The sequence below is a fragment of the Platichthys flesus genome, chromosome 1, assembly GCF_949316205.1.
Source record: "Platichthys flesus chromosome 1, fPlaFle2.1, whole genome shotgun sequence".
In the NCBI taxonomy this organism is placed as follows: Eukaryota; Metazoa; Chordata; class Actinopteri; order Pleuronectiformes; family Pleuronectidae; genus Platichthys; species Platichthys flesus.
In genome coordinates this window covers 10,677,205-10,692,538 of record NC_084945.1, presented here as the reverse complement: position 1 = coordinate 10,692,538, position 15,334 = coordinate 10,677,205, and the positions used below count along the sequence as shown (strand labels likewise).

At 40.6% G+C, this 15,334-nt stretch overlaps 1 protein-coding gene across 2 annotated transcripts; it reads right to left on the bottom strand.

The window, feature by feature from the left end:
* Positions 1–3,544: 3,544 nt before the first annotated feature.
* Positions 3,545–13,991, bottom strand: LOC133947576 (beta-2 adrenergic receptor-like). 2 transcript variants are annotated; one of them, XM_062382195.1, is made up of 3 exons: positions 13,811–13,991; positions 7,236–7,605; positions 3,545–7,008 (listed from the first exon to the last, which is right to left on the bottom strand). In XM_062382195.1, the coding sequence occupies exons 2-3, from the start codon at positions 7,516–7,518 to the stop codon at positions 6,113–6,115; spliced, it is 1,179 nt and encodes a 392-aa protein (XP_062238179.1). In that variant the 5' UTR covers positions 7,519–7,605; positions 13,811–13,991; the 3' UTR covers positions 3,545–6,112. The 2 variants fall into 2 exon arrangements, with proteins under 2 accessions (XP_062238179.1, XP_062238187.1); XM_062382203.1 differs by lacking the exon at positions 13,811–13,991 and having other exon boundaries at positions 7,236–9,943.
* Between the last annotated feature and the right edge of the window lie 1,343 nt (positions 13,992–15,334).

Sequence of the window (15,334 nt, the reverse complement as noted above, 5' to 3'; positions counted from 1 at the left end):
GATCCCAGTATACATTTAAACAAAACATTTTCTTCTTTCAGTCTGATTCACCAAGTATCTATAACCAACTATTATCTTTCAATAAAATGTATGCAACATAATTATCACGGTCCTATTCCCACATCCTGAATGTGTTTCAGTTTTGTCAGCACAAAGACATGTTCATCTTTTCACCATTTACTGAATCAGCCAATCTGTCCAAATCAACGTCATCCTGCTCTCCTCCACTTCTCACACATGGTCTATAGCCTCAGGGAGAATTACGTTTTCTAGCAGTTGATCTGGGATCAGTGGAGTATGAAGAAGAGATAAAGATAACCCCAGTGGTTCCGGTATCGTCTTACAGATTATTAGGACTCCCAGGATCGTGGAGTGGAGGTGGCTTGTTGTTGCCCCTGTGGAGGAGACACAGCGTTCCAAACCCACCCCTCCCTGTCAGCCCTCTCAGCCATCTCTGCCTTTGCCCTTTCCTCTGTCGAGCCAAAAACAGACTCCAGCCACAGGTGGTCTCTGTGCTTTATCGGTTCTGACACACATCTCTTGCCTTAAGAGCTTAGAAAGACAATTAAAAATTCATTAGGACAATGAAACGAGAGAGGATGAAATAGAAATAGGACAGACAACAATACATAACCTTGCTGAGGCTCCCCAGTGCTCTGACCCATCGTATGCAGCGTCTCTTGCTAGCGGCGTTGTTGTGTCTGTGTGGTTGTGTGGTTGTGTTGTGGCTAACTATAGAGATACACAGTCTAATACAGACAACAACCGTGCTCTGCTTATACCGCAAAATCTATTGGCATGTATGTGTGACGCACTTTGTTGTTTCCAGACCGGAAATGGTCCATTTCTGTATTTAGCAGTCGTCAGTTCATTCTTATTTTCTCTGCACAAAGTCTCTTCAAGAATAAGGTAGAGACGCACACATACTCTCTATCTCCAGACATTTGACCACATTTAAATGATTCTGACTAACAAATAACCACCACCCCTGTTTTTTTGTCTACTTGCAAATGAGTCTCTTCTGTTTGTCGCGATAGCTCACATATAAGGGACTGAATTTATTCCCTCCTGAATTCTTCCAACTACAAAGCAGCTTTGATCTGTCTCCCACAAATGTTTCCAGTAACAAGTTGTTACACAAGACATTACATCCGTTTCTCTATCATTAACATTGTTGCGACACAGTCGTGTCCCATGTAACAGGGCTGTGGCCACCTTTTTTCTTTGCAAACTAAATTCAGTATGAAAGGTGGCTGCGTGAGTGGTTGCTCAGGTCGGAGTGTCTTGTTTATCCCTGGAAAATGATCCTTTCCCTTTCATCTTTTACGAAACATGGAGAGGCATTTTCAAAGCCTGCCATACCTGGAACAAGCTCCTGTAGAACTGCAAGTCTGCTGCTACTCTTAGTTCTTTTAAATCAATTCTAAAAATGGCCCTTCTTATCTCAGCCTATTTATTAATTCAAATACATTTTTTTACTAATTTCTTATATTTCACTGTTACTCTAAGTCTTTTATTTTAGTTTTTATAAATCTCTATTTAACTCCTCTTCATTTCTCTCTAGATCTTGTGTTTTTATAATTTGCTATGATGCATTTATATTCTATGTAAAGCACGTTTAATGGCTGTGCTTTTTATGTTTTACAAATTAACTTAAATTAAATTTATCCTACTGGGTTAATTCATTCAGCTATAAGATACATGATTGTTGCAAAGTCTGACCTCAGATGCACAGTTGCCTTTGAGTTGAGCCTGGAGGTGAATGCAACAGGCTCATTTCATACGATTTTACAGTGAACTACTTATCATATACTGTAGGAGTATAGTAACATATCTCTTCACTGCACTGAAAGGAATTCTTGATTTAATGAAGAGTTAGTATTTAGACAAAAGACTGTATAAGGATGGACGACATGACAGCTCCACAAACGTGAAGTTAAAGAGTCTTGATTGCCACCAGGTGGCTGGCTGCAGCATAGGTCATAAATCCATAAAACTTTCTCAAAAATGTGTTCTGTGGCTTTAGAAAGTTCTCATTAGACTGATAGATATTCAAGTGCTAAATCTTTCCAGTGAGTTTGGATATTTGATGCTAGAAAAACGGCATGGAAACATAATGCTTTGACAGGGGAGACTGACTCCTGATTGGTTGAGTGCATGTATTGGTAGAACTTTGAAAGTGGCTCCATCCCCCAGGCTCTGGCTCCGAGATTGCAGCCTGTGTATTCTGGTTATTTGGGCTTCATTTCTGGAGAGTGGGAGGAAGTGGAGATGCATCGTCCACACAGGTTTATGGTTAAAATATAAAAAGTACAGCAATAGAGGAAATTTGAGAGCAGGTTGCGTATATTACAGTTGGATGTCACATGAAGAAGAATTAGATGACAAACAAACAGTTGAACTCCCAACTGTGTGTTATTTTGTCCTTTGAAAAGGTAATCTTGCACCAGGGGAAGCCAACACAAAAACGTCCAAACAACTTTACAAACACAATGTAGCTGCTTCTTTATGTTTGCAATTTTAATGGCAGGCTTAACGCCGCTTTGAACATGTAACAAAATATTGGTTTAAAAAAAACATGAACTACAAAGGGACTATTATGCTTTAATATAAATCCTCAGATATGCATAGGTATTCACAAAAATACGCACAGTACCTTTCCAGTAGAGTTTCCACTGCCCTGCAGCAAATTTCCACGGTAGGTGACTCAGTTGTCTACCGCAATCACTGTCAGTCGGTATGGCCACTAAAGATGTTCTACCCGACGCAAAGAACATGAATCATAAGCCTGCTATTGTAAGGATATAATGTGCTGATACACAAGTCTGCTAATGCAATCAGACTCTGTAGATTGATATGCATTGATACACTTATTGGTCCCATACATTCATAAGAAAACAAGTGATTTATTCTCGGTCTTTAATTGTCTCAGTCTCTCTCTTCTCTCTGATAACCTCTTGTTTTTCATTCTTTGTACTCTGTCACATGAATAGGCAAGTGTCAGATCATTTATTTCATGGTGACACTGGAGGTGGAGAACGCTTTTATCCCATCACTGCTGACATTAGTGGTCAGCCTCTCACCCTCATGTCTGATGTCTTTAAAAGTAGGAGATCTCTCTCTCTGGCATTAAAAAATGGAAATTAGCAAACTCTTTTCGCATCTCAGCGAAACAGACACTCTTCAAATTACAATTTGGGTCACTAGGTTTCAAGATCCTCTCTGCTGTGTCTTAAGGCTCATCAGCTGTGCTATTTCAAATGTTAAGAAATAGACTGAACACTCGACCTCACTCTGCTTGCCTACCTGGGTGATTGTGATGCCACTGCGGCCCTTTCTCCTCCATGTTACATAACAAGAAAAATCTGATCCCTGTAGGATTAAGCCAATAATACTCCGGAGTAAACTGAGAAATGCTGAGGTATTTTTCTTATTCCCCCGGGAGCAGCTTCTGTACCTGCTGAGTCTGTGAATATTACAGCAGTGAGCAGAGTGCCTATCTGTCAAACTGAAGCCCATTAAAACTCACAAATTAAATGTTCCCAAACACATTTATTATGACCAAATCTGATGCAATCGCCACTCATGAATTATGCACGGCTGATACAACTCTGTACAGTGATTCAATATCAGCACAGGGAGAATCAATTATTCACCAACGATGATTAAGATGCTGAAGATTTCAATGACTGTGACCGTCTTTGGTGGAAAAACGCTGCAAGTTTGTAAATACGAGATAATCATTCATTCTGTGAAGTTCACACATGACACATTAACATATATCTTTTTTGTTGACCATTAAATTCCCTGATATTTGTTGTCGATCAACATATATTAAATCACAGCACCCTTGGTATTACACAATGCTACAATGGACATGCACTGGATTGTCAGTCAGTTGTTTTTTAGGGAGTAGTATGACAGGTTGGAGGAAATGTGCTTATTCAGATTATTGCTGAGGTGGTGGATGCAATCATGAAGCTGTTTGCATCCACCACCTAAGCTATGTTAACTAACTTTATGAAGTTAAAGCTTAGCATAGCTTAGCTTAGCACAAAGGCTGTAAGTTGGTTGAAGGATAACTTTGCTTTGCACTTTTAGTTTTACTTTTACTTATTCGCAGTGTTTATGCTAAATTAAGCCAGTTGCCTATTGGCTTGAGCCTCATACTTAAAGGTAGGGTTGTTGATTTTTTCTTAAACAACCTGATATCTTATTTGCCTGCCCGTGCTCTCACTGTGCACGACCAGAGTCTTCAGCTGTAGAGACATACTCTGCTGAAGCAGGGAAGAGGGCCATAGGTTAGCCTGTGAGTCAAAAGTCAGCTTCCAGCAGTTGTCAGGCAGTGTAAGTTCATATGGGCATGGCTTCGGCAACAGGGTCAAAGTTTAGCCTGCTCTATCTAAGCTTTTCAAGAATTACCAACCCAATCTTTAAAGGGCAAATGTGAGATAAAATCAATCTCTTCCCCTTAATTCTCAGTAAGTAAGCACATTTTCTAAAATTTCTTAATGTTCCTTTAATGGGCACTTCATGGTAAACAGGACACATTTTTTTATCATGTTGATAGAACGATAGCAATACAATTTCTATATTCACAAAACAAAAACAAAATTTTGAGCAAGCAATGGCAAGACAACATAATTTTTTCCTTTTTGTTGATGCAGTTGCTGAATCATTACCACATCAAAGGTCTGTCAATTATCACAGCAATTCTTGAAATGCAAACATTTTAATCATGAATAGAAATATACCTATTTAACAATGTGAAATGCCCCTCGACCTCATGCATATAATCATTATATTGTCAAATTGTACAATACAGATTTCCAAACAGTACACAAGACTTATAGCTTAAACACAGATATGTTCATATCATGTTACAAATACATTATACCCTGAAAAGATTAACGGTTATTGTGTTTGTCCGTGAACCTTCTGGAGAGACTGTGGGTTTAGTCCTGAAGTTATTGAAAAGCATTGTAACTTGTAAATCTTCAGGACAGAGGTTTGATTCTAGACGGAGGCAGGACTATGAGGACAGGATGTAGATTGTTGCGGCAGTAGAGTTGTTACAAATACCTGCAGTTCAGAAAGTGTCTCTTTCCCTTTATATCTACAGTATGTGTGTTTGGTCAGATCCTGAAAGCTGATTCATCATGGCGTGCATAGATACAGTACTGGTTTCTCTGAGCTGAGATAAATGTGGATGGAGGTAACAAATCTGCTTTCTATTTACAGTTTTTAGACACAAAGTTTTGCAATACTTTCATGTTCAAATTACTTGTTTTGATTATACGCTCATTTCAATTTCTGGCCAAGCGATAAACAAGAAGACTTAGATGACTCTCGTGGATGTACACTTAATAAGGTAGCTTAGCATAGGTAAGCTTAGCATAGCTTAGCTCAGCACAAAGGCTGTATGCTGGTTGAAGCAGGATTTTGTTATCTTTAGACAGAGCAGAGCATATCGATTTTATAAAGATGGACGACATGATACTTCCCCCAAAGTAAAGCCAAAGCATCTTGATCCCCCCCTGGTGGCTGGCTGAAGTATAGGTAGTAAATCTTTCCTATTCAATGTTAGTGGATGGGACATGGACCAAACTAAAAACTCAAAGAACATGTTAAATACATGTTTTGCTCAGAGATGGTTTCTGTCATTTTAGGTAATTATAATAATTTATTAAAAATATACTTATTTAATCAAATAAATACAAGGTGAAATATAATGATTGAGTTCTGCCAATAGAATCAATGTATTGAAGGGACCTTGCTTCAGAGGTTCCTTCACCTAATCACTACTGCATAGACTTTCGTTTCAAATCTACAAGATGGCGCTGTTCATAGCTGGGTTATTTTGGCTTCACATCTGGAAGTGAAGACACGTCATCCATCATTACATACAATCTATGTGACTGAGCCACTTTAAGCAGCCCAAACTCCAGCTTCATATTTTCCGTACAAACATAGAGAGCGGCTTCTTCTTTTACTCGACAAGAGAATGAATATGCATTCCTCAAAATGTCAACCTATTCCATTAAAATCAAACTTACTGGAAAACAGCCACAAAACAGTAAACCTGTTGCCGATGAATCAATTTATGTATCTCTCAAGACTTCTCGCAATGTGGGGGGGAGTGGTCTCGCTTAAAGAGTAGTGTCACACCCTTCCTGAAGCGTTGGTCCCAGACGCTGTAGATGATCACGTTGCAGCAGCTGTTTCCTGTGAGGATCCAGAAGGCAACAAAGGAAAAGTTACACCAGGTGTATCCCACCACGTTCCCAAGCACAAAGACTGCGATGGGAGAGAAGGATGCTGTAAAGGCAAAGGTCAGTATACCAATCGTCTTGGCAGCTTTAATGTCGGAGAAAGAAGGCCTGTGGGGGCAGCCTCCTACGCCACCTCCACCCCCTCCATCACTCAGACTCCCCTCTGAGAGCAGTTTGCGTTTTCGCGAGTACCGTTGAATGCTTGTGAAGGACAAAATATTAACCACTAACGTGCCACCAAGCAGCGTGAAGTCAAACGTTGGGAACAGCAGCAAAATGTTGGCATCGGGTGGCAGCTGGCCTCCAAGCAATAGAGGTGTGTAGTTACACATACGACTGCACTCATTGTACTCCAGAATGAAGTTACTGCTGAAGATGAGCGGCGCGAGAGCCAGCAGGAAGCTCGCCCCCCAAGAGAGCAGGATGAGGAGCAGAGTCCGCCTCCGAGTCACCAAGGCATCCTTTTGTAGCGGCCACAAGATGGCAACGCTTCGCTCCAACGTCATGAGGAAGATGGTGCTAATGGAGACAAACGTGCATCCGGCAAACACGGGGCCAATTAGCAGGCAGGGCTGCCAGGGGCTCACTATTCCGCCGAGGGAGGAGGAGTCCAGGGAAGTGGAACTACCCTGGTACCAAATGGGAAGAGAGCTCGTCACCATTAGAGAGATTTCAGTGTAGACGGAGAAAGGTACAACGAGGACACCGACCATCATGTCTGCTATGGCCAAAGACACTGCAGAGAAATAAGACACAATACGAAGAAGAATAAGAAGACAAAGAAGAAGACAAAGAAGTGGTCAAGGGATGTATTCAGGTTGTTTTCTTCTCGATTCGCCTCCAGTTATTCCAGTTACAATTGCACTCACTACATGTGAATCATTTTTATAATACATAGAGTGAGCATTTCCCAAAAAATTTTGACATGAAAAAATGGTTTGCAATACGGTTTACAATATTTACCTTTCAAGTAACCCTGTGGTGTTCTTGACTGCCTTGTTTGCACAAAGACAGTAAGCGTGACCACATTTCCAACGACAATGGCAAATGCCAGGCTGACCATGAATACCACTGCCAAGGTACGGTTGACAAACCCACAGCAACAGTGGGTACAGAGAGGAGCCAGTGAATGGCCGGACCCGGGTCCTGCCTGAGTCGCTGCGGTCAGGTTGAATGGGCTGTCGGTGATTGGCAGCAGAACCTCTGTGCTCCCTGGGCCGCTGACGTTGTGAAGCAGAGCAGTCATGGCCCAGGATAAACTGACTGGTTTATTCCTGGGATGTGTCGGTGGACTGGCTGCTCAGGAGACCATGTCCTGTGCTGAGGAACTGTCCTGTTGAATGAAAACATTTAAATCACATCTTAAAAACACCAGAGAAATGTATATCTGACAGAACTTGTTTATCGAATTCATTAAGTCATGGTTAATATCACATAAAATCTTTGCAAAACAAATCAAAAGTGGTGGGATGTTAGAAAGTACATTAACCTTGTTACTTTAATTTCTATGCCGCTTTATTTTTTACAATGCATTGCTTGACATGTTAACTGTCAATAATGAAAGAGGAATTTGTCCAATCAGAGTGGTTGGGTAACAATAGACTGTGCTGCCTTCTTCATCATCAAGCGGGTCGAAAAGTGAATGTGATTCCCCTACTTTTACTTGAGTATATTTATTGTCAATGTCTATTTATCTGTGCTTTTACTTAAGTAAAACCTTTGAGTACTTCCTCCACCACTTCCTCAACTTGTATCATTAAGTAAAGCCTTGATTCAACAGAACATCCACTCTCATGATGCATTCAAGTCAAAATCTTGATTTTCGCTGTCATTAATTTTACATTCATGCTTTCACACACACATTCAGAAAGTGCATCTATTAGCAGCACTTTGTTGCTCTATGAGGGGCTATTCCGGGTTCAGCATCTCGCCCAAGGACACTTCGGTGTGCAGATGGGGAAGACTGGGGATTGAACTGCCAGCCTGAAGGTTGGAGGACGACCGCTCTACCCCTCAGCCAAAGCCACAGCCGGCCATCTGTATCATCTGTACAACCCTTAGAAAGAATTCAAAGAGTGGTCTTTATGACATAATTTCCTGAAGCCACAATCATGAAAGTATTTCTTTCTGTGAATAGGTCTATAAACATAATTGCTGTTTAAATTCCTGCTAAATATAAATGCCATGGCTGCACAGAGATGATTGTTTTGAAAATACTGTTTCTTTTTTTACTTTGTAATATCTTATCATATATCAAGCCCGTAATTCAATGACGGTTTGGAGGTTGTTGAAGACTAACTATGTGCAGACTTGAAAACACTACAGTTTGCACCATTTTTTAAATTAAGAAAAATGTGTTAAAGTTATTGACCTCCACCTGGAGTAGTAAGCGAGTTTGTTGTGGTGACATGATGTCTCTCTGTACTCTAACACTGTTGGGAGCACCTCAATGTTGTCAGTACCCATGCAGAAACTCTAGGTTCAGTACTAAATGTCTGTCTCAGCTGACAACCAAATACGCAGGTCCTTCAATCATTTATGCTGTTCACTGGGCTGGAGAGCAGAAAGGTGCACAGGTCCAACCAAACAAAGGCTAACAGGAATGGACATAATCAGACCAAAGCAAAACCAAACCCATGTTCTGGCCATGGCTTTGAAACACAATCAAAGAAACGTCATAAGCTTTGGAAACATCTGGTACCAGCAGTGAATTAGCCTCACAATAATGAGAACTTGACAAACAAGAGATACAAACCTCCTGCTTGTTTAAAAGATCAGTATGTCTCATTCACAATGTTTTCATTAGCTATAATTACCTGAAACTCAAGACTATTGTTTTCATGAGCCATAGTGACATGACAACTCCCAAAAGTAAAGCTAAAACATCTTGATTGCCCCCTGGTGGCTGGCTGCAGTATAGGACCTTTTGGTTGCTTTAAGTTACCTTAAGGCATACACTGCCTGAAGGCCACTGTAGATTCTTAAAGCGAGTGGTGAGGAGAGTTCAATTAGATGCAAACTACAACCTCACCACCGGATACCACTACACACTGGTCTTACTTTGATTTTGAATTAATGATTCTTCCACAAATTAAATTCAAATATGCGGACAGTAAAACATTTCATATACAGAAATTAATATTAGCAGCATATTTTTTTACATAAGCGTAAGGTATATGTATAAAACAGGATATTGTCTAGACGATTAACTGCAAGCAAGTGGGTGTGTTGATGACATTCCCAAAATTGGAATTGGAATATTTTGTATCTGTGGTTGGTTCTGAGCAGGTAGCTTAATGGTCTCATTCTTGTTTTTTTCTCTAATGCTACCAGAGTCATTTCAGTTCCAGTGGGGTCCAAAAGTACAGAGCTTAACCTTAACCAGTCTAGTTGAGAGACTTCCTTTAACATTTTTAATTTTCAGGTGATTGTAAATGAATGTATTGCTGGTTTTCCAAATACAAGTTGTATGATTGTTCAAGTTACGCTTCTCATTGCACCTTGGTGTTCACTTCATATCAGTGACAGTAATAATCAGCTGCAGCAACACGTTAGAACTTACAAACCAAAGAACGGTGTAAAGCTTTTGATTGTTTTGATCTATAAATCATTTAAACAGATTCATCATGAGGATAATTAAAACGTGCAGCGTAAATGATACATCCACAGATAAATCATGAATTATACACACTGGCTTGTTTCTTTCAACTGCCTTGGGCTAAAATGTTGTAATTTAATAATGTCTTAACAAATCCATCCCATTACTCTTAATTTATCTGATGTCACTAGAGTTGAAACAAAAAAAAACATTTTTGGGGTGAACCTCATTAAGGAGCTTTTTGCCTTTACCTTGACTAAAGATGACAAGCGGAAGTGTACACTGCGGCAAGACCTCAGGCATAGTGAGACAAACAGCTGACAGCCAAGACAGTGCATGTGCACACACACACACACACATAGACAGTTCACTGCTGGAAGAATGATAGCTAACCAGAATCCCCTTCAACTAGCTCCTATATTTGAATTTTAACAGGGTGCTTTAATCGAATACTGCAGACCTGCCTCAACAGTGGAGATGTAAAATGTATAGTACAGTGTGAAAAAATTACAATCAAGATTATTCATGTAATGTTAAAGGGGAATGAGTCTAAAACTGCTGTTAAATGTTCATGTAAATTTTATATCAATCAAAAGTGACGTGGACTTTCATATATGGGGCTGGATGGTACTGACTTACATGTGATCAACAAGACTCAAGAGCCAGTGCTGTACGTTGGAGGGGAATTCTGAATAAGTGCTAAACCTGTTCTAAAGGACAAAGTGCAAAGAGATGTGGTAACGAACTGTGCTGTAAGTGCAGGGAGAGTGTCAGTGGTGTTAGGAGAGGGGGTGCTCTCTGAGGAGAAGACTCTTCAGTGGGTTCTTGGAGACTGAGAGGGAAGCGTGTTCCACCACCTGGGAATCACAATCCAGTTCAGGGCAACCCAGTGGCAGAGATGGAAGACAAACCTGTATGATCGAGTTCATGGGTTCAATAATCCCTGTTTTAGAAAGCATTAGAAACTTGGGTTTGATTGGAACGACCATGCATGCTCAGTGAAGGTCAATGAACAGCAGAGTGACATGTTTCCTTTAAAGATGATCGAAAATCAGATGCACCACCACATTCATCACAAAAAAATTCTCTTGAAAACAGGAATGCTTGGACGTACTTTCGTGCTAATCCATCAACTTGATGCTGAGGTGTTCTGAAAAACTGAATCACTGTCAATATATACGAATACCAATTATTTTCAATAAGTCAAACCTGCGACCTGATGGTGACGCCAGTGGCGCTAGAGCAGTGGTTCCCAAACTTTTTACCATCTTGTACCCCTTCAGAGATTCAATCTCCAGCCACTTACCCCCCCTAGGGGTACGCGTACCCCAGTTTGGGAACCGATGCGCTAGAGGACTAGATAGGGAATCCTCAAGTAAGTTTGATTCATCTACGTGGGACTGTGGATATTGGCACTAAATGTCATGTCAATCCATCCAAGTCGTCGAACTAGGATGAATTGGGCACTTAATCAATTTCTGTCTTAGGGCAAATGGACCAATTTACGAGCAGGCCTTGCATTGACATCTTGCGAGTCATACACTTTGTAGCCATGCAGGTCTTTCTTCCCCCAATCAGTGGAGGCAGATGCCCGCCTGTCCTGCTGGAGGTTTCTTCATGTTCATGAAGACATTTTTCCTCTCCATAGTTGCCGTAGTGCATTGTGGGAACTGTTGGGTTTCTCTATAATTTTTAGAGGTCCCAGCCTTACTATGTTAATTTGCCTTGAGATAATGTATGTTATGATATTGCGCTATACAAATAACATTGAATTCAACTGAGTTGCAGTTTAGTGAGCTACTTGAACAACTGGTAATTCACCATATTTACCACATGTGCAAAAATAAATCCAACCCTGGGGGTCCTTAAATAACGCCTACCCTTGTCTCTCTCTGGAGACACTTGTGCTGGAATAGCTGCACTTGAGGTTGTTGTTCATGCATGCAGTGAATTTTCTCTGACAGCTCTGTGTCCCTGAGGGACAGGTTGGACATATGTAGGAAGAGTCTGGGGGCTTGGTCATGGCTCTCAGACCAGATCGCCCAACGAGCAGAGGGGTCATGAGCAGTAATAATGGACAGGCTGGCTCTGAGCCCCCTGAGGCCGACATCCACGGCACACGAGCAGAAAGACCAATTCCTCTTCACATCTTAACTTGTCATTCTGTCTGTGTTCGTTTCACTTGTGGTTATCAGAAAAGTGCACGAGCAACACGCTCACACAAACGCAGATACAAACAACGTAGTGGGACTTTCTGGTTCTGGTTATTATATATTTTCCTGTCTTAGCGTCACGGTTACACATTTTCTTGTTCCTTAGCAACATCAGTTTTTGCTAAAATTTTGCTTCACACCAATATTCTCATTTAACATTACCTCTCACTCTTGATTTTATTTTTTCAAAATGGAATTTCACCACAGCAATTGTAGCATTCATAGGAATTTTGAGCCCAGCAGCAATTCCTGTTAAAACTCTTTCTGCTTCAAAACATATATTACAAAATGTATATTTTCAATATTTTAAAGTGTGTTTATAATGCATCTCATCCTATCAGTCATTCTATTAACAGTTTGTATGAAAATATCTTTAAGTGCAGGGAAAGAAGTATCGGAAACAAGCAGATAACAAATTTGCATTTGTGGAACCTTAAAAATAAATTAGTCTAAAGTAAAAAAAATTAATTACACACTTCATATTGAATAGTCAGGGTACTATATATTTGTCCTCTCACTATATGATGAGGTTTCAATATGTGCGGCATGTTATCAAACATACATTTTAGCACTTCCATAATATAAATTAAAACTGGTGGACAAGGACCAATGTATTATACATAATAATTACAGCAACAAATGTGTGAAAACTGTAATCTCCTTTATAGATAAAGCTATGTATACAGGCACACCCTTCTTTCAAATTGAGGCCTAATGTGTAGTTCTCCAACAACAACAATAATGTTTATCAACAAAAATCATTAATTTAAAATAAGCATTCAAGTCTTCAAATATTTAAATATGTCATACATATAAAATAAACAATTTCCCTTCAGTTCCATGTCCGTTACCTCAGTGTACTTGGCTTATTACTCAGTATTTCAACTTTTGTTCCTCAGTAAAAGTAATAAAGTAAGTCTAATTTACTAAAACAAAACTGTGAACTCCCCATGTTATACAAATGTCTTTGGTCTTTTTCTCTTGTACCTATGTACACATACCCAATACTTATTTGATTGATATATGCACACAGAATAAATCGATAGCTGTGAGCTGTAATCTGAACAGATTGCTGTTGAAGTGATCGTTGACAATTAATGTGTGGCCATGAGTATGTGAGTGTGTGTGTATATGCCGTCTCCAGTGTGTAAATTGCATGGTGCTAATGTGCATCACACCCACTTAGTGTACTTAGTCAGCCGCTGCATGACTCAAGGATCAGACACAGAGCAGGATTCCACAGGCTCACTCTTCTTATAATGATTAGAGTGTATTGAAGTGATTTTAGAGGTAAAATGGAGATTTCAAAATCAAGGTCATACTGTTGTATGCACTCAACCTTGTCAGTATCAATGATTATTTTGTTTCTCTTTGTTAGAAACACTTAATGTGACAAATTTTCGCAAAACCTGCTTGTTTAAAAGTCTCTGTAAGTGCATCAACATTGAGTTAGACAAACTAAAAGCTATAACAGAAAAAAAATTACTCCAAACATGGAGCTGAATAAACAGTTACTTTCCCGCTTTTTGAAATCCCACTACTTGGAAAGTCATATTATTCCACAGAAAAAAATGATTCTCATCGAACTAAATATCCATAATAATTCCTTATCATTTAGAGGCAAATTCACACGACTCATCCATTTTCAATCGACACTCAAACAATGATATATCACATATACTACACATACCAAACACTGAAAAAGAGAATCAGATGGATGATCTTACCTGCGTTTCCACCGTCATGGGCCACAGAGCAGTTGTGCATAGACAGGTTGATAAAACAATCCTGTGTTAAAGTGGCTGTAACATCCGGTTAAAATCCTCCAGAGAAGCAGAAAGTGGAGCTGTGGTCGTCTCATCATTCATCCTGCCGGAGCACACAATCAGCACAGAGCTACTCACCGGCTCCAGCTCTCTGTCCCTGTGATTCAGCCCCCCCCCCTCCCCTCTCTTCCTCCTCTCTCCCTCCTCCGCTTTTCTCTCTCTCTCTCTCTTTCTCTCTCTCTCATTCTTTCGGCATTCAACCCCCCTACCCCACTTCACTGCCCCCCCTCCTCTCCTTCGCTCACCCTCTGCATGGCTTGCCGTTCTTGTCGCATGCACAAGCACTTCCCCTAGAGATTCAAGGTAAAGTCTGCAGCAGGGTTTTACCCTCCTCTCTCATCCTTTCCTCCCACGTTTCTCCTCCCACTCATTTTATCCCCCCCCCTTGTTCTTCAACCCCCCAAGCATCTCTCAGGTCTTATGTATTCTTCGTGAACTCTCTTTTAAATTTAACTCTTTACACAAAGGACGTAAACCTTCAACCTTGTATGAGGCCCTTTTTCTTTTCTTCATCTTTCACACTTGCAAGTTTCCATACTACTAACCTCCGTCTCACTCCTGCTCTCTGTGTGTTGGAACAGAGATGCAGAATGAATGAAAGAGACAACGATGGAAAAAAGAGCCCGAGAGAGATACAGATACATAGAACTAATGAGAGGTGACTCTTTTACAGTATGTGTGGGGGGATAATGCATCCATCCTCTCTTGGGGCGTTTGAGTTTTTCCCGCCGATGGCCTTGGCTTGTGCGCGTGGCTTTGACCGTGGCTGGCACAACGGTCATATTCCATTCTCTTTTTTGCCCCAGGTCATATCATACACAAACGGCAGAGACCTCTTTGAGACTTCTAGTCTGCACAGTACTGAACAGGTACAACCTAGCCTCTGCTTGATTACATGTAGGATCCCAGAAGCCTGAGTGACTGGATGTGCAATGCTCCAGCACAGTCAGGTCAACATCTCTCAGACCAGCTGCCACAACATAATCTTTGGTAGAAGATTACAAATCACTCTATAAACAATACAACAGAGCCCAGGCAGCAACATGACCCAATCCAACAGGGACAGTCGCTGTGTCATTCATTGTGTGAACAGAATTCAATTTAAGATTAAATCTTTTCCTAGGGGGGTAGGGGGACTTTAAAGCTTTATTTACCTCCCCCCACTAATTAAAAAAAAATGTTGGTCATTGTATTGGATCATCAAGCTGCATTGTGTGGAATGACGTCCGTACACTCGGCACTGGAAGACTCCTCACTTTCATCAGTTGGAGGGAAAGTTTTCTTCTCATATATAATCGCAGGTCTCTGTGCAGGAATGCTCACCAGTGGACACCAATCCTGGGCCAATCAGCAACTTACACAGGCGTGATGTGAAGTTTGCATTGCAAACACACTGATTATGGATTTAAGATTGAGGGCAAATAC